Here is a 24,680-nt window from a genome sequence, read left to right on the forward strand (position 1 = left end):
CACATAGAAGAATCACTTCATGTAGATCTTTCCATGCTGCCCTGTGTTTATTATATATTAATCATTTTTAGCAGAGTGATATCACAGTAATGTGATATATGTTGATATGCCAGAATTCATTTAAACATTCCCCAATGATGTTCCTAAATTCTTTGCTATTGCAAAAAATATTACTATAAATATTTTGCTATACATGAGGACTTCTTTATCAACGGCCTCCTTAGGGTATAAGTCTAGTAGTAGACTCACTGGATCAAAGGCAGGGCTTTTAGTCACTTTATTTGTGTAATTCGAAATTACTTTCCAAAATGGTTATAATGATTCGCAATTCCACCAACAATGCACTAGTATGCCTATCTTTCCAACCAACCCCTCTTCCAACTACTTTTTCCTTCTGCAGATTTACTGTGTGATAACAGTAAGAAATATAAACAGAAAGAAATGTAACAACTTGTTACCAAAGAAAGGATATGTACTTTAATAATTTGATACTAACTTTGTCCATTGTATTTTACTGGAGATTAGTTGTCATTTGATGTAGTCTTCTGCAGGCACTAAAATACATTTTTTTTTTTTTGCATCTGCACTCTGCATCAATTCAGATAATTCTTCCACTGATTCTTCGAATATTTCATATTGTTGTTCCTTATGGCACAACAACACAGAGAGGACTGTTATCAAAGACTTCAAAGGCACAGATAGCATGCTTATAAAATTCTCAAATAACATATAGTTGGAAGGGATAGTTAATGAGTTGAATGATAGAATCAAGATCTACCCTGTCCATCCCAACCCACCCCCTCCCCCCAAAAGTTCAGCAGACAAAAATGCTCTCCTCAAAGTTATCAATGACCACTTAACTGTTAGACATAATGGACTTTTTTCAGTTCTCTTCTGATCTCTCTGAGACTAGAGACACTGTTGACCACACCCTGCAGGAGAGGAGCCAGCTCTACAGCCGAGTGGCCTGCTTGACCCAGCCTGGCCGTGGATTGACCCATCCAGCTAAGATGTTATCCTCTTCAAAGAGCCAGCCAGAGTGACTTATCCATTACTGATGCTATACCCCAGAATTAACTTAATGAGGTTCCTCTAGAGAAATAAGAGACATCAAGATCCTGTAGTTCATGAGCTGTGAGTTTCCTTGGCCATGTTTCTTCCCTAAACACATGCCTCACTGTCACTGTACTTTTTAAAATTACATATTTTTAATGATGTCTTTAATTGTTTTTACATTACCATAATTTTCCCTAATATACTTCCCTCCCTTCTTCCAGAGAATCTTCCAATGTAAGAAATAACATTTAAAAGACAAATTAAAAAAAGAGAAAATCAGTACAACTGTTTAATACATGGAAAGGTCTGAAAATATATGCTATGTACAATACTTGTGGCCCTCCAAACCTCTGCAAAGGGATAAGGTGAGCACAACTTCTCAAATCTCTTCTTTCTGGCTATACTTATTTTTTTCATAATTTTGCCACATTTACTTTTGATTTTTTGTAGTGGTTGCTCTTTACATCTATTGAAGTCATTGTGTATATTTATTTGGCTCCTCTTACTTCACTATGCATCAGTTCATATAGCTCTTTCCATGCTTCTCTGTATTTATCATATTCATCATTTCTTATAGGATAGTAATTATTCCATTATGTTTATGTATCACAATTTGTTTAACCACTCCCCAATCAATAAGTATTTACTTTGTTTCCAATTCTTTGTTATCACAAAAAATATTACTATAAATATTTTGGAGTGTTATGGAGAATTTCTTCTTATGGAGAATGACTTTTTTGGGGATATAAACCTAATAAGGCAATCTCTGGGGCATAGGGTATGGGCCTTTAGCCTTTTAATTGCATAATTCTAAATTGTTTTCCAAAATGATTGTGCTGATTTCCAACTCTGCCAACAATGTACCAGTGTGCTTATCTTCCTACAACTCCTCCAACATTAACTATTCCCAGTTTTCGGGTTATTTTTTCCCCTGATTTTCAGGATGTAAGGTGAAGCCTCAAGGTTGTTTTAATTTATTTTCTTACTGTTAGTGGTTTGGAGTATTCTCATATGGCTGTTAATGGTTTGCAATTCTTTTGAGAACTGTTTATTTTCTGACTGCTTTTCTATTGGGGAATGACTTTTGGCATTACACACACATATACACACACACACACTTTATATATAAAACTCTTATCAGAGATCTTTGATCCAAAGATTCTTTTTTTTATTCATTCCACTCTTTCCTTCTTATTTCAGGTGCATTAATTTTATCTCTGCAGTTTTCTGTAATCCAAGTTATCTACTTAATCTTTTGTAATTCCTTTTATCTCCCATTTGATTAAGAATATGTCTCCTAGATATATTAATTGTCATGGGTAGGCTAAGCCAATATAATAAAAATGACAATTCTACTTAAGTTAATTTACTTATCCAGTGCCATACCACCAAAGAAGTAATTTATTGAACTAGAAAAAAATAACAAAATCCATCTGAAAGAACAACAGGTTAAGAACATCAAGGGAATCAATGAAAAAAAAATGTTAGAGAAGGCAGCCTAGCAGTCTGGTTTCAAACTATATTACAAAGTGTTAATCATGAAAGGAATCTGGTACTGGCTAAGAAACAGAGTGTGGATCAGTGGACTAGATTAGGTACCTACTACATAATAGTAAATACATAGTACACAGTAGTAAATGACAATAGTAATCTAGTGTTTGATAAACCCCCAAATCTAAGCTTTATGTAAGAACTTACCATTTAACAAAAATTGCTGGAAAAACTAGAAAGCAGTTTGGAAGAAACCAGGAATAGACCAATGGCTCACACCATATACCAAGATAAGGTCAAAATGGATAAATAATTAGACATAAAGGGTGATATCATAAGTCAATTAGGGGAGCATGGGAAAAGGTACCTGTCAGATCTATGGGTAAGAGAAGAGTTTATGACCAAATAAGAAACAGAGAGGAAGTAAAATGGATAATTTTGATTACACGAAATTAAAAAGTTTTTGCACAAACAAAACTAATGGAGAAATAATTAGAAGGGAAACAAAAGAAAAATTTTACAGCATGTTTCTCGGATAAAGGCCTTATTTCTTAAATATATGGGGAACTGAGATAAATTTATGAAAATAGAAGCCTTTTTGCAGTTGATAAATGGTCAAAGGATATGAATAGGCAGTTTTCAGAAGAAGAAATCAAAGTTGTCAATAGCTGCACAAAACAATGCTCTAAACCACTGTTGACTAGAGAAATATGAATTAAATAACTCTGAGATTCCACCTCACACCTATCAGATTGTCTAACATGAGAGAAATGGAAAATGACAAATGCTGGAGGGGATGTGGAAAAATTGGTCCACTAATGCATTGTTGGAGGAGTTATGAACTACTCCAACCACTTTGGAGAACAATTTGAAACTACTCTCCAAGTGCTGTAAAACTGTGCATACCCTTTGATCCAGCAATAACCACTACTAGGTCTGTGTCCCAAAAGAGATCAAAGATAAGGGAAAAGGACCTATTTATATAAAAATATTTATAGCAACTATTTTTTGTGGTGACAAGGAATTGAAAATTGAAGGGATGCCCATCAATTGTGGTATACAATTGTGATGGAATACTATTGTGCTATCAGGATAAGCAGAATGGTTTCAGAAAAACCTGGGATGAATTATATGAACTGACACAAAGTTAAGTGAGCAGAACCAGAGCACTGTACATAGCAACTTCAATAGTGTATTGATCAGCTGTGAAGACTTAGCTATTCTGATCAAGACAGTGATTCAAGGCAATTCTAAAGGATCCATGATGAAAAATGCTATCCATCTCCAGAGAGAGAACTGATAAACTCTGAGTGCAGATGAAGTATACGTTTTTCCTTTCCCTTTTTTGGGCATGTTTTCTTTTGCAACATGTCTAATATGGAAATGTGCATTGCATTATTTCCATACACACACACACACACACACACACACACACACACACACACACACATATATATATATAAAATCAATATCATCTTGCTTGTTTTTTCAAAGGTTGGTAGGGAGGAAGGAGGAAGAGTATTTGGAACTCAAAATTTTTTTAAATGAATGTTGAATTATTTTTACATGTAATTGGGAAATATTTAATGAAATAAATTTAAAATATATAATAAATCTCTTGCCCCTAGCTATGAGATATATATATATAATCTGCTTCTCTTCTAATTTTTTAATTGTATGATCTTTAATATTAAGTTCTTGTATCCATTTAGAATGTATTATGGAATGTTGTATAAGATATTGGGTTAAGTCTAATTTCTTTCAGATTGCTCTCTAGAAAGTTTTCCTAGCAGTTTTTATCAAAGAAAGAATTCTTTCTTAATTAATTTATATTTCCTGGTTAATTGTACACTGGGTTATTGGTTTCATTGTTTCTGATTCTCCCTTGATCTACCTCTCTATTTTTAAATCAATATCAGCTAATTTTTCTAGCTGTTGCTTTATCATGTAATTTGAGTTTTAGAACGGCTAATCCCCTGTTATTCCCACATCTTTTCATTATTTCCTTTGTTAATTCATTTTTATTCCTTTTATCTTTTATTTTTCCAAAAGAATTTATTTGACAATTTGATTGGTATAGCCTTAAAACTGCAAACAAACTTTGGTAGTATTGTTATTTTTATTATATTGACAAGGCACAACTATGACCACTGAATATTCCTCACACTATTTAAGTTATTTCTTTAAAGAGCACTTAAAAAAATTCAATTTCATTTTCTTTTTAGTTCCAAATTCTCTCCTGAACTCCAAGAAAAATAGAACTTATTGCAAATATGTATAGTCAATGAAAACAAATGTCCATATTAGCCATGTTCCAAAGAGAAAGAAAGAAGTAGATAAAAATATGCTTCGATCTGCACTCTGAGCCTATTGGTTCTCTATTTGGAGGTAGATAGCAATTTCATCATGAGTCCTTGAAATTGTAGTTGGTCAATGTATTTATTGTTCAGTGTTACTGAGTCTTTCAAAGTTGATTATCTTTACAATATTGCTGTTACCATGTCAGTTGTTCTGGTTCTGCTCACTTCATTCTGTCAGTTCATATAAGACTTTTCAGGTTTTTCTGAAACCATACACTTTATCATTTCTCAAAGCACAATAGTAATCCATCATATTTATATACATTAATTTGTCCAGCCATTCTCCAGTTGATGTGCGTCCCTTCAATTTCTAATTTTTTGCCACCATGAAAAGAGCTATCAAATATTTTTGTACATATGGATCTTTTTCTTCTTTCTTTGATTTCTTTGGGGCAACAGATCTAGTAGAGGTATTGCTGGATCAAAGGACATGTAAATAGTGTTTTGGGCCTAGTTCCAAGTTGTTTTCCAGAATGATTATACTGGTTCACAGTTCTATCACCAGTGCATTAGTGAACCTTTTTACTCCCACCACCCCGTCCAGCATTTGTTACTTTCCTTTTTTGTCATCTTAGGCAATCTGATGAATGTGAGGTGACATCTTAGAGTTGTTTTAATTTCTATTTGGATAATTATAAGTGATTTAGAGCATATAAAAAATGTAACTACCGATAGCTTTGATTTTCTTCTCTGAAAACTATCTATTCATATCCTTTGACCATCTATCATTTGAAGAATGGCTTCTAAATTTATAAATGGCTTATAAATTTGACTTCTCTATATATTTTAGAAGTGAAACTTTTATTAGAGAAACTTGCTACAAAATTTTTTCTCCAGTTAACTGCTTTTCTTCTAATTGTAGCTTCCATGGTTTTCTTTGTACAAAATCTTTAAAATTTTATGTAATCAAAATTATCCATTTTAGCTTAAGGAGCACTTTTAAATTGAATTTCTGCAAATATTTTGTATGCTTTGGTAGATTGATCCTCATATATTTTATGTGTTTTATAGTCATTTGGAATGGGATTTCCCTTTCTATTACTGCCTCCTGGATTTTGTTGTTATTATACTTTTTATTTTTTTTCATTTTTGTAGTCTGCAACTTTGTTGAAGCTACTATTTTACTTAGTATCTTTGTGATTCCCTAGGATTTTCTAAGTAAATCATCATGACAGCAAATGTGGATAATTTTATTTCCTCTTTATTTTTACACCTTTAATTTCATTCTCTTGTATTGACTGCTCTTGCTAGCATTTCAAGAACTAAATCAAATAATAGTTCAGAGAGCACAAATCATCAGCATTTCTATATATTACCAACAAAATCCAGAAGAAAGAGATAAGAGAGAAATTCCAATTAAAATAACCATTGAAAGTATAAAATACTTGGAAGTCTACTTGCCAAGCATACACAGGAACTGTATGAACACAAATATAAACCACTCCACATGAATAAACATAACTCTAAATAATTGAAGAAATACTAATTGCTTATGGTTGGGTCAAGCCAATATAATAAAATGACAACACTACCTATATTTACTTATTTAGTGATATACCAATCAAGCAACCAAAAATTACTTTACTGAGCTAGAAAAAAATTATAACAAAATTCATCTGGAGGACCAAAAATATGATATCAGGGAATAAATGAAGAAAAAATGCAAAAGGAGGGGACCTAACAGTATTAGATCTTAAACTATACTACAAAGATATAATCATCAAAAAAAATTGATACTGTGTAGGAAATAGAGAGATTGATTAGTGGAACATATTAGGTATACAATGTAAATAATAGTGTGAAGACTAGTCATCCTTGTTTTATTCCTGTAATTATTTATTAGGAGAGTTTCTAGTATATTTATATTGCATATGATACTTGACATTGGTTTCAAAGAGATAATTTTTTAAAAAGTCTTTTTTCTCCTATATTTTGTGTGTGTATTTTTATTTTAGCATAAATGAGTACTATATTTTATCAAAACTTCCCCCCCCTCCAGATATATTGAGAAAACTCTATGGTTTGGGATTTTTTTTTTTTAGTAAAACTAGGTCTCAATTAGTTTGAATAATGAATCCATTAAAGTGGTCCCACATCAAACTCATTCTACTTGAAGTTATGCTTCTCTAAAATATAGTAAATAGTTCTTGCCCAATGGAAATATGCAATGTTAATTCAAATAATGCAATCATTTAAGGGGATCCATTATTTGCACTAATCAGGACCGAAATGTATGATTGTGTTTTCCCAATGTTAAATCATCCTTACATTCCTGGTTTAAATTCAACTTGGTTGTAATGAATGATTTCTTGTGTAAATCACTGTAGTCTGACAGCATTTTGTTTAACTTTTTTTTGTTCATTAATGATATAGGTCTATAGTTCTCCTTCTATACTTCATCCTTCCCTCTTTAGGTATTAGCTATTTAGGACTTTAGGTATTAGGTATTAGGATGATATTTGTCTCACAAAAGAAATCTGGTAGAGTTATTTTCAGATTTTTTTTTTAAATTTATATTTAGTTTTCAACATTCATTTCCACAAGATTTTGAGTTCCAAATTTTCTCCCCATCTCTCCCCTCCTCCTACCCCATGACACCATGCATTCTGATTACCCCTTCCTCCAATCTGCCCTCCCATCTATCACACCCCTCCCTTCCCTTATCCCCATGTTCTCTCTTTTCTTGTAGGGCAAGATAGATTTCTATACCCCATTACCTGTATTTCTTATTTCTCAGTTACATGCAAAAACAATTCTCAACATTTGTTCCTAAAACTTTGTGTTCCAATTTCTCTCCCTTCCTCCATCCCCATCCATCCCTGCTGAGAAGGAAAGCAATTCAATATAGGCTATACATATGTAGTTATGCAAAAGACTTCCATAATAGTCATATGAAAGACTAACTACTTTCCCCCCCATCCTATCCTGCTCCCCATTTATTCTATTCTCTCTTTTGACCTTGTCCCTCCCCAAAGTGTTTACTTCTAATTACTCCCTCCTCCTATTTGCCCTCCCTTCCTATTCAACTCACCCTGTACCCTCTGTCTATATGTATATAATCCTTCCAACTACCCCAATATTGAGAAAAGTCTCAAGAGTTACACATATTCTCTTTCCATGTAGAAATGTAAACAGTTCAACTTTAGTAAGTCCCTTATGATTTCTCTTTCCTGTTTACCTTTTCATGCTTCTCTTGATTCTTGTGTTTCAAAGTCAAATTTTCTGTTCAGCTCCAATCTTTTCATAAAAAATATTTGAAAGTCCTTCATTTCATTGAATCACCATTTTTTTCCCCTGACATATTATACTCAATTTTGCTGGGTGGGTGACTCTTGGTTTTAATCCTAGTTACTTTGACTTCTGAAATATCATATTCCAAGCCCTTCCATCCCTTAATGTAGAAGCTGCTAGATCTTGTGTTATCTTGATTGTGTTTCCACAACACTAGAATTGTTTCTTTCTGGTTGCTTGCAATATTTTCTCCTTAATCTGGGAACTCAGGAATTTGGCTATAATATTCCTGGGGAGTTTTCCTTTTGGGATCTCTTTCAGGAAGTGATTGGTAGATTCTTTCAATATTTATTTTACTCTTTGCTTCTAGAATATCAGGGCAGTTTCCTTGATAATTTCATGAAAGATGATGTCTAGGCTCTTTTTTTTTATCATGGTTTCAGGTAGTCCCATAATTTTTAAATTATCTCTCCTGGATCTATTTTCCAGGTAAGTTGTTTTTCCAATGAGATATTTCACATTGTCTTCTATTTTTTCATTCATTTGGTTTTGTTTTGTAATTTCTTGATTTATCATAAAGTCATTACCTTTCATCTGCTCCATTCTAAATTTAAAGAACTATTTTCTTCAGTGAGCTTTTGAACCTCCTTTTCCATTTGGCTAATTCTGCTTTTTCAAGCATTCTTCTCCTCATTGACTTTTTGAACCTCTTTTGCCATTTGGGTTAGTCTGTCTTTAAAGGTATTATTTTCTTCTGCATTTTTTTGAGCCTCCTTTAGCAAGCTGTTGACTCACTTTTCATGATTTTCGTGCATCTCTCTCATTTCTCTTCCCAATTTTTCCTCCATCTCTTTTACTTTATTTTCAAAATCCTTTTTGAGTTCTTCCATGGCCTGAGATCATTGCATATGTTTTTGGAGGTTTTGGATGAGCAGCCTTGACTTTTATGTCTTCCTCTCATGGTTTGCTTTGTTTTTCCTCATCTGAAAGTATGGAAGAAAATACCTTTTGCCAAGAAAGTAACCTTCTATAGTCTTATTTTTTTCCCTCTCTTTGGGCATTTTTCCAGTCAGTTACTTGACTTTTGAGTCCCTTGTCAAGTAGAGGGTATACTCTGGGGACCGGTAAGTTCTCAGTTCCTCTAAGGTAGTACAATCAAGGGAGAGGAGTTTGCTCCTCTCCTGGCCTGCACTCTGGTCTTGGAGCAACAACAAGCTTTTCTACCCAGGATCTCTGAGTAGAATTCCCTCTCCAGAGCCTCCACCAGCTCCACCATGCCAGCACTCTCCCTCACCCAAAGAATGCCACTCAAGGCTGAGATCCAAATCGGCCTCTTAATTCCCCCAGGGTCTTAGGTGGAGGGCTCCAAAAATGGACGGTACTGCTACAGTGGCTGCCACCACCCTGGGGCTGGACCCAGGGCCAGACCCTGCTCCCTTCTCACCCAGGTGAAACAGCTTTCTCACTGACCTTTGAAGCTGTCTTTGGTGTTTGTAGATTGAGAAATCTGGGAACCGCAGCTGCTACCTGTGATTCTGCACCCTGAAGCCTGCTCCAGACCTGTCCATGCAGCATGACCCATGCTGGGCTGCACTCTACTTTGAGTCTGGTACAACAGACCTTTCCTGTTAGCCTTCCAGGCTGTCTTGGGCTGGAAATCTCTTTCCCTCTGTCGTTTTGTGGCTTCTGCTTCTCTAGAATTTGTTTAGAGTTATTTTTTTACAGGCGTTTCATGGGCTATGGGTATAGAGCTACAGCAGGTCTGTCCTTCTACTCTACCATCTTTGTAATTCTCAGTTTTTGAGATTAATTTATGTACCATTAAGTTGCCAACTATTTCTGCTATACAGGTCACAGCTTTCACAATTCTTATTTCTCTTTGAACCTATTCAGGAGCAAAGTACTGTGGTTCTGTACTCTCTTCAGAATTCACAGGGTCCTCTGTCTCATTAGCTATTAATTTGTCTTGAAATATTTTTCAAAGATATCTGTACTCTTTTAGTTGATCTGAGTGGCCATATTTCTGTCTGTTATTAACATCTTTGTTGATTTATCTGTTAATGCTTAGGTTATTAACTGATTTTCCTTCCCTCTTAGATCTTTGATAATTTTGGTCTTTTCTCTTAGATTTCTATTGCTCACTTTTTGACTCCTTCTCCTTTAATGTTTCCCTGGTGTCTGAACCTCAAAGCTCTATCAGGCCCCTCCCACATTGGGCAATGCACCTTCAGTTTCTACCTCGTGACTTATGGGGGGGACAGAACTGGCCCCAGATACATACTGGGCTCTTCCCTTCAGCTTTAGTGGAGTGCCACACAGCCACACACATGTGCCTTTTGCCAGTTCCACCTGTTCCTTAGGTCTTTGGCTGAGTTCTGTTGCAGCTCAGAGCACTAACATGCTCCTGTCCCTAAAATGCCTTTTGGTTTTCTGTGGCAGAGGAAGATGGGAGAGAGATGGTGGGTAAAATTGAGTTATGTTGTAAGCCCTTAGATAGGCTTGTGTAGCCCTGCCCAAGTATAGTGAGAGATGGAGGAGGGGTATTGAGTGAGAGCATTAGGAGTTAGGAATTAGCCTCCTTTATTCATTGGATTGTTGCCTCCTTAGGGTTCTTAGTGTCCTAGATCATAGAGGCAGATGGAATTGTTTTATCTCTTGTGCATAAGTCTTATTTTGGAGAGATCTGAGAGATCATGAACAATGGATAAAATGTCAAGTCTATCTTGTTGGCCAAGTGACCCCAAAATCTACCACTGTATTCTGAGTTTGTGCATACTCTTCCCCTCATGGACTCTGTATTTGTGGGAATTTGTGCCCCAAATTTGGAGGTAATGCTTTGTAGCTACTGCTTTTGTTGTACAATTTAAGGAGGTGTCATTTCTAAAGAAATGAACCTACTGACTGATTTTTAAAGGGAAACAAACCATTGGTGACTCATGAGATTCAGTATTAGGATAGCTACTTGCAGGGTTACCCTTGCAGCCCTGAGTAGCAGCCACCCCTAGAGGAACCCAACTTGCCAGAATCAAAGGTGTACCTTGAAGGGATGAGTCCAGAACAAGTGGGGTGATAATCCTGCTCTTCTCCTTCATTGTCAGACCATATCTGGAGCACACTACATTTTAGGAAGGACATTGGCAAGCTGTGGTGTGTCTAGAAGAGGGTAACCAGGATGCAAAGGGGACTGAAAAGCACCTTATATGAGGATAGGCTGAAGGAATTATGAATGTTTAGCCTGTTAACTTCAGTTATTCTAAGAGACAACAGGAGGAACAACTTCAGTTATTCTGAGATAATTTAGAAGGAACATGAACACAATCTAAAAACATTTGAGGTGCCCAACACCAGAGGTCAGAAATAGGGGCAGTGGGTAGAAAGCAAGCAAGGTAGATTTCTGTTTCCTATAAGGAAAAACTTTCTAACAACCAGAACTGCTATAATGGAATGGAATAAGAGAGGAATATGGAATGGAATAAGGATGCCAAACTAAAAGTGCATTTTTTTAGAAACTTCTCTTCATAAGTTCATAGATCTAGAACCAGAAGGAACTTTAGAATCTGACCCCTCACTTTAGATATAAGGAAAATGAGACTGAAGGAGGTTAAATGACTTGCCCAGAGTCACATTTGAAGGTAAGTGTTAGAAAAATATTAGAAACCAAATCCTTGGTGGGATTTCAGAGTCAGTGTTTCCTCTGCTGTACCTACCATTCTACCTCCTTACCAAATCTTTATTTTTATAGGTGGATGAAAAAGGCAAAGTAACTTTCCCAAGGGCCAACCAATAGTAAGTGGCAGAACCAGACCTTGATGTGTTACCCAGAAAGGATTAGAAACAAAGATAGTGGATCCAGAAAGCCTGTCCTCCTCACTTGAACCCATCCATGACCCTCAGGGTAAGAAGTCCCAGAGATCCTATATCATCATGACCCCTTCCTTGTTCACTCTCTTTAGACAAGCCTAGCCTAGTCCTGCCTCTCCCAGGAAGGCTGGTTTTTCCCACTGGCTCTGGGCCCTGAACTTGGTCAGGGTCAGGGTCAGGGGGAGGGGGCTCAGCCTGGTTGGAGTTTATTTTCTTGGACTCCAACTCTTCCCTTGGACCTTACCCCATCATATTGATCCAGACACACAGATACCATGCGGTTCCTACTGCTACTGGAATCCCTAATGTTGGGCCTGGGGCCGGCACTTCTGGTGAGAGAACCCTGGTGGTGAACAGGGTCTAGGGGACCTTGTAAAAGGGGAAAAGCTTGGGGTGTGTGTGTTGTTTTCAGGTTCTGGGAGAAAAGGATTCCAGGAGGTGGTTCCAGGAGAGATGAGAGTTGGATTAAGGGCTCCTTTGAGAAGGGGAAAGATCAAGTATGAGGAAAGGATTAAGGGTGGTCTCAAGGGAAATCAAATAGGGGCAGAGTTATGGTTTCAGAGGGAGTTTGGGGGTTGAGTCAGGGGGTCCTGGGCTATATTATAGGGTCCCCAGTGGAAGGGAATAATGGTTTCAGGAAATCCCTAGGGGAAAGCATTACTTTTTTGACCTTGGGTCCCTTGCTTTGCCCCTGAATCCGGCAGATTAGTTGTTGGCTGGGGAGGGAAGAGAACCAGAGTCCCCAGCAGGCCCTTCCCCTCTCCTACTTTCTCCAAGTGTCTGGTACCCCAGGGTTGGGAAGTCTTCTGCTCTGGTCTTATTCCCACCTGAGCACCCCCAGGCATTTAGCTTTTCTAGGAATCCAAGGTGCCTCCCAGTGGGAAACATAATAAGAATAAGAAGACACAAAATGGCAAGATAGTGGAAACATGGCTAAACAACAATCTGAAAAAACTCTGGGGTTTTTAGTTCCTGGAAACTCAATATGAGTCAACAGTATGATACAGCAGCCTAGGAAGTTAATGTGATCTCAGGTTCCTGTGAGATATGCAAAATATCCTGAGATAAGGAGGTTGTCCTGATCAAATGAGATAGTATTTGTAAAGCACTTTGCAAACCTTAAAGAGATAAATGCTAGTTGTTTATTATTGTTATTAATTATTAATGTACTCTGCCTAGATCAGATTGCATCTGGAGTATTGTAAATACGGGACTTGTTAGCCTGGTGAGGAGGGAAAAAAAGACTGGAACTGAATACTGGGACAGAGGTCTTCAATTACTTGAGGGACTATCACTTGAAAGGATTAGATTTGCTCTATTTTACTCCCAGTGGGAGAACTTAGGAGAAATGGGTGGCTATTACAGAGACAAATTCAGGTTTGATGTAAGATGTAGGCTTCTGAAGGTAGCAAGTTCCCTCTCACTGAAGATCTAGCAAAATCTGGGAGACTATTTGTCAGACGAGTCATAGAGGGGATTTTGTTCAGGTAGAAGTGATGCTAGACCACTATAAAGGCCTCTAGTGATTCTGAAACCCAACTCAGGATGAGGTTGGGTTCAGGATCCCCACACTGGGCCTCCGGAACATGAGGTGAAGAGGTCAAGAATAGGAACTGAGAAGGATGAATCAGAGCTTAGTGGGAGAAAAAGAAATGGGGAAGCTCAGGGTGCTGACCTAGGTGGTAATGCTGTGTGTGAAGTGGGTGGGCTTTGGATCTCTGAGCTGGGGGAGAGAAAAGAAGGACAAAAGGAAAGTATGTATGAGGCAACACGATAAAGAAAGAGTTTAAGATGTAGTAGGGGACCTAGAGGGGCAAGACTGAGGTGGCACTCCTCCCATCCTAACTTCTTATAGGCGCCACCCTGGAAAACTCCAAAAGAATCCATGACCACAGCAGGTAAATGTTCTCAGGTGGACTTCTGGCCAAGTGGCCAAGGGTGAGGTAATGGTGGGGCTGGGGGTGGGGGTTGTGGTAGGGTGCAGGGTTCCAGGAAGGACCATCCCTTCATTGGGAAAGAGCAAAAGGGCATGTTGGGATAGAGATCCAGGGGTGAGTCTGGCTGTCCAGGGACACTCTAGCCCCACTCTTTGAGTGAAGGCTTAGGCTTGGAGGTGGTATGAAAATGAGTTGTTGCTATTACTGTAATTATGTGTGGGGAGGGAGGAAGACTTTCTACTTCCTCTGCCAAAACACCCACACCCCTCAGTCCCGTCTTAATACCTCTTGCATTCCTAATGCCTCCCTCCCTTCCTTCCTTCTGGGTGTCCCACTCCCCTCCCCCAACCTGGGCCACCAATTTGTGAAATGGCAAACACCAAGCACCTGCTTTGTGTAGGCAGCAGCGCCAGGCACTGTGGGGAGTACACAATGGAGGGAGAAGCATCATTGGGCCCATTACTATGAGAACATGGCCAAATCACTTAACCTTTCTGAGATGTACTCAGTTTCCTCGTTTGTAATCAGCCCATCAATCAACAAGCATTTACTTAGTGCCTATTATACATCAGGCAATAAATCAGTCAACAAGCATTTATTAAGCCCTTGCTACGTACAGGGCACTGTTGTTAGGCACTTGTGCTACCTTGAAGTTGTGAGGGAAATACATAAACTGAAAAGCACTATAGAAACTGGAGTTTTATTACTGTATGTAATCTGCCTTTCAAATGTTTGGACAATGAAGGAATAAAGAGGCAGTGAAATATAGTGGAATCCCCTACCTTCCCAGAGGCAGTAGCCATCACTCAGCTTTACTGTCAGTACAATAGAACCAGATCACCTCTGATAGCCTATATTGTGTGTTGTTAAGATCCTTTCTAATTTTGACAGCCAGTGTTGTAAGAGTTCTCCCAGCTTGGACATTCTCTATGGGGTCACAAAGAGTGGCACACAACTAAACTTCATCCCTCCCCACTCTATTCAACAAACTCTATGGCTCCCTACTACTTCCAGAATAGAGTACTCTCCTCTACACACTCTGTGACCCTGTGACCCAGAGACACTGGCCTTGTTGCTGTTACTTGCATATGACATTCTATCTCCTGACTGGACATTTTCTTTCTTTCTTTCTTTTTTTTTATTTTGCGAAACTAGAATTTTATTTTTAATTTTTTTTTAAATAAGTGAGTTTTACTGGGTTTAGAAATTTTTTGTTTTACAGAGTTTTGGGGCAAAGGAATATACTCTCACTGAGCATCTTAGTGATGAGTCATATATAGCCAGATGATCCCCTGAAGCTCCCGCAGAGTTTAGGAGAATTAGTAAAGTATTTATTCTAGGACATTCTACAGGGAATAGGGGACAGAATGGCCCCCATTACATTATTACTCATAGCTCGCATTTCACATGGTGCTTTACCATTTTCCCACAACAACCACATGAGATAGGTCGTGCAAGTATTATTACATCCTCACCTTTTTTTTTCTAGATAAGGAAAATGAGGTTCAAGGAATTGAAATATCTTACTCACAGTCATAGTAATTGGCAGAGCAGGACTCCGAGGCAGGTCTTAGGACTCCAACATCTCTGGGAGGAGAGGAAGCAAAAAGACAAACCAGTTTCCTCTTCATTTTTTTTAATGCTTTCAACATTCACTTTAATAAGAAATAGAGTTCTAAATTGTCCACTCTTCCTTCCCTCCTACCATGCCCCTCCCAAGACATTTTCATTGGCTGTCCCCTGATCCACCACCTCCTGGCTTCCTTTAAGTCTTAGCTAAAGTCCCACCTTCTATAAGAGACCTGACCTAGTCTTCCTTTTTTTTTTTCAAGAGGCAATAAAGGTTAAATGACTTGCCCAGGGTCACACAATTAAGACGTGTTTCAGGACGAATTTGAACTTGGGTCTTCCTGACTCCAGGGCTGGTGCTCTATCCATTGAGGCATCTAGCTTCCCTGACCTACTCTTCCTTAATCTTAGTACCTTCCCCGAGATTAATCCAGTATGCGTACTTGTTTGCATGTTGTCACTGTGAGCACCTTGAGAACAGGTACTGGTTTTGGTTTCTTTTACATTTCTTTGTATCCCCCGACAACTTAGCACAATGCCTAGCATGGGCACATTTTGTTAGTGTTTAACGTTGCTTGTTGACTTGACATGTGTCCTGTCCCACTAACTAGACTTCTGGCCCCTGGAGGGTAGGTCTGGGGTTTGCTGCATGCTGTTGGGGCTCATTAAGTGTTTGTGGGTTAATTGCAGTCCTCACAACCAGCGGGGATCCCTGTCACTTCCCCTTCCAATATCGAGGCCAGCTGTACCACAAATGTATCAAGAGGGCCCGCCCAGGGCCCCACGCCTGGTAAGCTCCTGGCCTCCCTCTCCCTGCGAGGCTGTATTGTCTTGATCACAGTATTTTAAAGGCTCCCAAATGAGAATATTACTCTATTCAAATAAACTGCCTTTTTTCTGGTATATGTTACTTTGACATCATTCTAATTGTATGGCCTGGGGCCAATCTGAACTTGTTTCCTGATCTGTAAAATGGAGGTAATGACATTTGCACTCCCTTCTTGCAGAGTTATGACAGTATAAAGATTTGTAAATCTTACAATCCTCCAGAATTGAGAAGGTCCTGCTATCTCCTGGTCCCAGGCCAACAGCATCAGGAGACCAGGCCTTCCTGATCTCTCTCCCCGAAGTCCAGTGATGGTGGTGGTATCCTCTGGCAGGATTTTGGGGGAGGTGGGCTTTTTGGGGTTTTACCACTCCCTCTTTCTGCAGGTGTGCAACCACCGACAACTACGATCGGGATCAGCAGTGGGCCTATTGTCTGGAGTCCAAGAAAGTGAAAGGTGCCTCGGGTGGAGCTTTTTCCTCTCCTCTCTTTTCCTCTCTTTCATTTTAGAAATTCCTTGGGCCCCTCCCCCACCCTATGCCCAGGCTAAGACTTTGGATGTAGCTCAGGGTTTATCCTTTTACTTCTCCAAAAAGAAGGGCCCCAGGGGTAACTGTCCCCAGTCTTAATCCTTAGGCAGATAGAAGCCTCCTAGAGCTCCTGTGACCCCAATTTCATTCTTGTCATCACCCTCCCCCAGCCTCTCTCTTAGTCCATTCTGGGACTCTGTACCCTCAGAGGTCAAATGCAAGGGCCTTCTGTCCACAGATCACTGCCATCACAACCCATGCCAAAAGGGAGGAACCTGCATCAACACTTTTCATGGACCTCGATGCCTTTGTGCCCCCCACCTCAGTGGCCATCACTGTCAAAAAGGTGCCAATTCACTTGACTCTAGACCCAGGGCTTCTGAATACTCACTACAATCACCCTGACAGGGAGGGTGGCCCCAAGGCCTAGGTATGGGGAGGGGTTCCTGCCCTTGGGGGCCTGTCATAATTTAGATAATAGTATTATACATATATGATATATTTATACATATACACATAGATAACATAATTATAAATTATAAAGCACTGTAAGATTTGCAAAGTGTTTTACAAATATTATCTCATTGTATCCTCACAACATTCCTGGGAGAGAGGTCATATTGTTATGATTTCACAGATGAGAAAACTGAGATCAAATGACTTGGCTAGGGTCACATAGCTAGTTAAGTGTCTGAGGCAGGATTTGAACTCATATCTTCCTGACTTCAGGCCCAGTGTGCTACCAAGCATGATCTCACAGATGCAAGAAGGGGACATATAAACCCCTGAGTCAGGGTCCTTGCCTCTTGGGGCCCATTCCTGGCATCTCTTGGGCACACTCTCACTCTTTGCACAGCCCTTTAGCATAGGTCCTTGCAGCTAGGTGGTGCAGTGGATAGAATGCCAGGCCTGGAGTCAGGAGGACATCTTCCTAAGTTCAAATCCAGCCTTAAAGATTTACTAGCAATGTGACTCTGGGCGTCATGTTTGCCTCAGTGTACTCATCTGTAAGGTGAGCTGGAGAAGGAAATGGCAAACCATTCCAGTATCCTTGCCAAGAAAACCCCAAATAGGTTCATGAAGAGTTGGACATGACTGAACACTAACCACATATTCTTAAGCAGCATGCATTCTGCCCCCAGAGAAGTGCTACCAGCCTCAGCTGAGGCAGTTCTTTGATGAAGATGAGACTTGGTTTCATGCAGAGCCACTGAGAGTGGCCAAATGCCGGTGTAAGGGCTCCAGTCCTGACTGCAAGTGGTTGCCACACAGCCGGGGTAAGGATTGGCCTGGGACAGCCACAGGGAAACTAGAGCAGGGAGGGTGGGAGAGGGATGAAGCCCCAAGTCCATAGATAGTAGAAAGCCTCCTGATTCACTTGGGGTGATTTCCTCTTCACTGTGGCTGAAGCTTCTGCGCTCTGCTTCATTTTCCCAGTTGTAAGATGGAATTTGACTATAAGGTTTCTAAAGGACCTTTCAGATTTCTTTGGAAAGGTCCTTCCCGTTCTGACATTCCACGTTCTGTGCCCTATTCTCTCGGCCCCCTTCCACTTCTGAGTCTAGATTCTAAAATTCCTTCTAGCTCTGATATGTTCTGTGCTCTGTTCTGTGTTCTGTCTAATCTCCCTTCCACTTCTCAGTCTATGTTCTAAGGTTCCATCCAGCTCTGATGGTGTGTTCTATTACCTAGTCTCCCTTCCACTTCTGAGTCTACGTTCTAAGGTCTCATCTAGCTCTGACATATGTCCTGGGGCTTATGGCCTCTTTAAACTCTAACATTATTTGTGCATCTTCTCTAATATTCTGAAGTTCTTGCCCATGCTAATGGCCTTTGTTCTAAGGTTCCTTTAGGTTTTTCTAAGATTCCAAAGGTTTCTTTGTTCTAAGACTCCAACAGTCTATACCCTGAGGCATCTTTCAGCTCTAATAGCCTGTGTTCTTTTTCTTGTTCCCTTTTAGCTCTAGACATCCTATGTTCTATGATTTATGTTCTAAATTTCTTCTGGGTTTTGTGTTTTAAGGTCTCATCTCTGAAGTTCAAAGTTCTACGAAACCTTCTGTATCTGACACTGTTCTTCTGGCTCTAATATAACAAGGGTCCCTTCTAGCCCTAACATTCTCCATCCTAAATTCTGAGGTCTTTTTCAACTTTTAACTTTGATATTTTATATTCTAACATACAATCTACTTCCGAGGTTCTATGTTCTTGGATTGTTTCTAAATCTAACACTATGTTCTAAGGGTCCTTCCAATTCTAGACATTCTGTGATGAGTGGTCCCATCCAAGTCTAACATAGGGCTCTGGTCTGATCATTGTGAAAATGAGACCCATTGCAGGACTCTGGGGGAGCTGTTGGTAGGGAGAGGTTGGTCAGGGCTGGAGTGGGACACAACTCACCTTTTTCTTCAAAAGATTATACTGACAACTCTGTCCTCTCTGCAGCCTGCCTCGATAACCCTTGTCTCCATGGAGGGAAGTGCTTGGAGGCAGAAGGCCACCCTATCTGCCATTGTCCTCCAGGTTATGTGGGGTACTTTTGTGAAATAGGTAGGTCCAGGCCCCTTTCAGGCTAGGACATCAGAGGTGGGTTTTAGGGGAGATATGGTCACTATGGCATAAAGAAAGAGAGAAGTACAGAGAGATGTCTGCCATTCTCCCCTTCTACTTTTAGAAGCTGACAAAGGGAGAGGGGAGAGGGAGTGTGGTCTAGTGGAACAAATACTGGATTGGTTTCCTCACCTGCTGAAAAAGGGGATTTAAACTAGATGATTTTTAAGGCTTTTTCCAGCTTGAAATCTTATCATCCTAAATTAAGAGACCTAGGGTTCTAGTCCCAGTTCTTCCTGTATGCAGGTTACTTCTCTCTCAAAGGAAAGAAGAAAAAAAGGGAGGGACAGGGAGAAATGATAAAAGTAGGGTGGGCCAACTGGAGGAAGAGAGCCCAGTTTTGGGGGCCCTTCTTTATTTCTGGATGGCTCCTCTTTATCCTAGACACCAGTGCAATATGTTATAAAGGTCGGGGACTCACCTACCGGGGCACAGCCCATACCACATTGTCAGGAAAGCAATGCCAACCTTGGTCCTCAGAGGCCACATTCCAGAATCTGTCCAGGGAATACATGCTGAGCAAGGGTTTGGGCCATCACGCCTACTGCAGGTGAGGAGGACTGGGGGTTGAGTAGGGCTTTCATGAGAAGGAGGGGAGCAAGCTAGAAGAGATGGGGAGAAAGAGGCAGGCTCAGACAAAGCCAGGGAAGAAGAGATAAGTGAGGCTTTGGAGAGGAGTCTGTGTGGGACCCAGACCAGGAAAGAAGTGAGAAAGGATACTGAGGAGAGTATGAGAATATGAGGTGGGGAGTATCTTCACCTATAGTTCATATCATTCACATGTGGTTTCAGGAACCCAGACAATGACACTAGCCCCTGGTGCTTTGTTCTCTCTGGGCCCCGGATGAGCTGGGAGTACTGTAGTCTGGCCATCTGCCAGCAACCAACTCAGAGTCCAGCCATTGCAGCACAGCATTCAAAAACTCCTGCTGTATCACCTTCCACAGGTAGGATGGGGTAAAGTATTACCATAGTAGGAGAGGACAGGAAGGGGGAGAGGGGGAGAATCTCCTCTTAGAGGTAAAGGGGGTGGGGAATTCACATAGAAAAGAGGTCACAGAGGGTGTGAAATGGTAGAAGGCACTGAATGGGCACAGATAGGAGGTCCAGGGTTGTCACAAAGGATGGGGTAGGCAAAGAGACATAGATCTGAACAAATTTGGATGGAGGCTGAGGGCACAGCAGACACAGGGATGTAGTAGGCACAGCTGGGCAAGGCTCATGACACTGAGAACAGCCAGGTTATCATGGAGGGCACTAGATTTAGTACAGGGCAAGCACAGTGCTGGCAGTGGAAGTGAGCATAGGTTGGGTGCAGAGGGCATGAAATGAACACAGAAAGAACTTTTTAGAGGTGCTCCATGATGGACAAGAAATAATAAAGGCTGTGCAGAGAAGGAAGCCAGGGAACTATTATGGCAGATGGGCACAGAAATGGTACAACACTGGCTCCAATAGAGAGCACAATAGGCTTTGGAACAAAGAAAAAGCATGGTGCTTATTCATAGGGTATAGACAGAGGATATCAGTGGGCACAAGGTGAGCACAGAGGGTCTGGATACAGGTAAGAGGGCAAGCATGATATAAAGATAGTACTGACAGAAAATTGGGCCAGATGAACTGACAAGACAGTGAGCAGGACAGGCAGAGGTCATTGGATGGGTATAAGCAGATGAAACAGGACACTAAGTGGGCATCAAAACCACATGAAATAGGAACAGTGCAATAAAAAGGGCTCAGCACAGGCAGAAGGTACAGGACTGATAACAGAAAGCATAGGATAGCAACAAGAGGACATTGGTGGGCATAGAGAGAAGTGAGGGCGTTAGCATGGGGACAAACATGGACAGAGAGCATGAGATAGGCATTGGCATGAGGCTGTCATCCATAGAAAGCATGGGGATGGCACGAATATGATGTAGACATAACTAGGGTAGGCAAAAGGCACAGATTGGCACAGTGTAAGCATGAAGGGAATGAGGCTGGCAAAGAGAAGGGGGATAGGTATGAACCTAAATACCAAGATTGGATATGTAAGCACTGGCAGAGGGCACAAAGAATAGAATGTAATCTCTATTGCAGGATGGGGACTTTTTCATTTTATCTTTGTAACACTCTGAGACCCAGTAGGTGCTTAATAAATGCTTGTTGAATTGAATTAAATTGAAGCTATAGATAGTTGTCAGAAGAAATGGTACCATCACAGAATGGTCACTGAAAGAATAAGGCAAGTAACAACACAGGATGAACACAGGAAAGTGTGCACAAGCACAGGATAGGCACAATGAGGGAAACTGAATGGGCAGAGGGTACCACTCTCAAATCACTAGACGACCTCAAAGACCTATTTCAGTCTTAGTTAACAGCTATGCTCAGGAGAGGGTATACATCAAAGTGGCTTTGGAAGGATGGAAAAAGACTAGAAAAGAAAAAACTCTGGGAAGGGGAAATTACATATAGCTCAAGTTAGTAACTGGTCATGGTGGGGGGAAAGGAAGGAAGGGAGCTCAGTTTTGGGGGCTTCCTCTCCCCATCTAAAGATCTAAGGACATGGGCAAGGATAAGCAGTACAAAGGCAGGGGATACTACTATAAGATCACAAACAGGTGAAGGGGTACACATAGAGGGCATAGAGTGAGCACAGAAAAAGAGAATATCAGTGTCTCTGGTGGGCATCAGTCATCAGTTTGGTACTCGGTTCCCTCCCAGCATCGTCCAGTCAGAGTCTCGGGTCCCAGCCTTCTCTGAAGGTTGACGCTGTGACCTGCGGACTGCGACAAAAGAAGAGGCTCTCTGGACTGACTCGCGTTGTAGGAGGGCTGGTGGCATTACCAGGGTCACACCCCTACATAGCAGCGCTCTACCTGGACCAGAACTTCTGTGCAGGCAGCCTCATTAGCACCTGCTGGGTTCTCACAGCAGCACACTGTCTGGAGAGCAGGTGAGTGATCCAGGGCTCTTTGGCCAACCCAACTAAATCCAACCCAAGATTTAGTTAGTTGTTCCTTTGGGAGAGTAATCCAGAGGGGGAGACCCGGGCAGCAGGGAAGATTAAGTTTGGGATTGGAAAAGCTAGATCTCTTGGAAAGAAAAGGCTTGGGGTTTCCTCGCTCTCACTCTTGTCCCTCCCAAGCAGGGAGGTTCAGGGATTTGGGTTTTAAGATCAGACCCGGGGGTCCGATTGGAGATGAGAAGCAGGGGGTTGTGTAGGAGATGGGACCTAGGTTGTCTAACCGAGTGCAGCAAAGCTGCCAGACAGTGTTCTCGCAGGCCTGCCCCGGAGCTGCTGACGGTGATTCTGGGCCAAGAGAGATTCAACGAGAGCTGTTCTCAGTGCCAGGAATTCTCGGTGCGGGAATACATTCTGCACGAAAACTTCCGGACCGACACATTCCAGAACGATATTGGTAGGTGCGGACAAGCCGTGCCCAGGGCCAATAGGATGGTCTCAACCCAACTCGGTATTCCAGTGCTCCCCTTAGACAGGAAAAAAGGTTTAGAGATGGCGGAGGATTCGAACCCCACCCAGTAGTATTCAAAGCTCTATCTTGGTCGATTTCTGGGCTGTCAGCGCTGTTGCGGCTGCAGGAGACAAACGACGGCAGTTGCGCGCAGTTCACACCCTTCGTTCAGCCAGTGTGCCTCCCCGATTCTACTGAACCTCCGAGTGACTCCTTGAACTGCCAAGTCGCTGGCTGGGGTCACCAGTATGAAGGTAACAAGCAGAGGGCAGTGAAGGTGGCATTTTCCCGGGAGACGACCTGGGAAGAGGCAAGGAATGGACCTTGAAGGGGTGGCTAATGAAAGGGTCAAATTAGCGTGAGAGGATAGATGGCCAAACACGGGCTTTGAAAGCCCAGATTCATCTCCTGCCTCTGCTCGGTACCAGTAGGCTATGTGACCTTGGGCACGAAGTGCTCTCATAGAGAGAGAGAGAGACCTTTCTTCTAAGAACTGTAAGGCGGAGAGCAGGTGCTAATCTGTGTTGGTGGAAAGAGTGTACTTATTGGAGTTCCCTGCACTGACGAAATCAAGGTCTGGTTTAAAAAAGAGGGATGGGAAAGAGCTTTGGTAATGTAAACGTAAAAATGTAGTGAAAATATTTCAGATTTGAAGTGTGAAGTCTGATGCCTCTCTGCCCCTGACCTCTACTTAACTGGATATCCTTGGGCAGGTCACTTCTACTCGAGTACTCAGTTGCCCCACCTGTAAAACAAGGGATTATTCCCTGTAAGGTCCCTTGCTAGCTCAAAATCCTATGATCCAATGGGAGAGGGGCAAAAGGGGTCAAAGATCGTCAAGAACCTTATGACTTTCCTACATGATTTGGAGTGGGGGGCTTGCAATGATGCAGGGAAATTCCAGCATTTGCTTGTCTTAGAGAGTCCTTGGCTCCCTATAGATTCAAACAGCTCAGGAGAGATCCCCGAATTGCTCCTCACACCCTAACTCAGTTTACAATCTGGGAATGAGTTCCTTGGGCACAGGACTCAGGAGTGGGGTGGGTGGAGAGATGAAAAAACGATAGGAAGAAAATGTGAGTCCCAAAAACAACCCGGGGAAGAGGGTGGCAGCGAGTAGACCCTGACCTTGGAGAGCTCCGACTGCGCCCCTTCCCCCTCCCCCCCCGCCCCCATCACCCAACAAAGAACAGTCTGGTCATCTCTCGCGTCTTACCACGCTGCAGCGGCTGAGGACTACTCCAGTTACCTACAAGAGGCCCAGCTTCCGATCATTTCCCAAGAGCGCTGCTCAGCCTCCGAAGTGCATGGGACAGCTGTTACCCAGGACATGCTGTGCGCGGGTTTCCTGGAAGGGGGCACAGATGCTTGCCAGGTGAGCGGAGAAACAGGTCACATGAAAAGGGGAGCAGGGAGGCAAGAGGCAGGGACAAAGAACTGACTTGTCAGTGGCCTAGGGCGACTCCGGGGGACCGCTTGTGTGCGAAGAGGCAGCGGATAAGCTCACTCTGCGCGGAGTGGTGAGCTGGGGCGCAGGCTGTGGGAACCGAAACAAGCCTGGGGTCTACGCCAACGTAACCAATTACCTAGGATGGATCCAGGAGCACACTGCCTCCTAACAGACCCTGGGTTTAACTCCCCTTAGGGTGGGCACTCAGGGCTGGTGGGGGCCTGGTAATGGGGAGAGCCTAGAATGAAGAATGAGATAGCATTACCTTGGCTTCTGGGTCATCTCTCAGCGCCGTGGA

General features: G+C 41.5%; 1 protein-coding gene and 1 long non-coding RNA gene across 4 annotated transcripts; one reads left to right on the forward strand and one right to left on the reverse strand.

Annotated features, from left to right (window-relative positions):
• Window positions 1-314: 314 nt before the first annotated feature.
• LOC140518776 (uncharacterized) lies at window positions 315-22,790 on the reverse strand. 2 transcript variants are annotated; one of them, XR_011972010.1, is made up of 9 exons: window positions 22,706-22,790; window positions 16,546-20,073; window positions 15,468-15,523; window positions 11,176-11,253; window positions 10,420-10,568; window positions 9,609-9,832; window positions 8,086-9,121; window positions 862-1,092; window positions 315-645 (listed from the first exon to the last, which is right to left on the reverse strand). It is a non-coding gene; the product is annotated as an uncharacterized lncRNA (long non-coding RNA). The 2 variants fall into 2 exon arrangements; XR_011972011.1 differs by lacking the exons at window positions 10,420-10,568; window positions 11,176-11,253 and having other exon boundaries at window positions 316-645.
• Window positions 12,224-24,646, forward strand: F12 (coagulation factor XII). 2 transcript variants are annotated; one of them, XM_072631182.1, is made up of 14 exons: window positions 12,225-12,331; window positions 13,855-13,897; window positions 16,196-16,295; window positions 16,718-16,788; window positions 17,100-17,207; window positions 18,004-18,138; window positions 19,307-19,411; window positions 19,856-20,021; window positions 20,264-20,418; window positions 22,181-22,412; window positions 22,742-22,878; window positions 23,043-23,186; window positions 24,159-24,307; window positions 24,390-24,646. In XM_072631182.1, the coding sequence occupies exons 1-14, from the start codon at window positions 12,275-12,277 to the stop codon at window positions 24,549-24,551; spliced, it is 1,764 nt and encodes a 587-aa protein (XP_072487283.1). In that variant the 5' UTR covers window positions 12,225-12,274; the 3' UTR covers window positions 24,552-24,646. The 2 variants fall into 2 exon arrangements, with proteins under 2 accessions (XP_072487284.1, XP_072487283.1); XM_072631183.1 differs by lacking the exon at window positions 23,043-23,186 and having other exon boundaries at window positions 12,224-12,331.
• Window positions 24,647-24,680: the final 34 nt, after the last annotated feature.

Source organism: Notamacropus eugenii, chromosome 1 (assembly GCF_028372415.1).
Source record: "Notamacropus eugenii isolate mMacEug1 chromosome 1, mMacEug1.pri_v2, whole genome shotgun sequence".
NCBI lineage: Eukaryota > Metazoa > Chordata > Mammalia > Diprotodontia > Macropodidae > Notamacropus > Notamacropus eugenii.

Bases quoted from the DNA above. Each gene is read 5' to 3' on its own strand.
- F12 (XM_072631182.1), top strand. From the start codon at position 12,275: ATGCGGTTCCTACTGCTACTGGAATCCCTAATGTTGGGCCTGGGGCCG. The intron at 16,789-17,099 runs GTGCCTCGGGTG...TTCTGTCCACAG, and splicing joins GGAGTCCAAGAAAGTGAAAG to ATCACTGCCATCACAACCCA. The intron at 20,419-22,180 runs GTAGGATGGGGT...GTTCCCTCCCAG, and splicing joins TGCTGTATCACCTTCCACAG to CATCGTCCAGTCAGAGTCTC.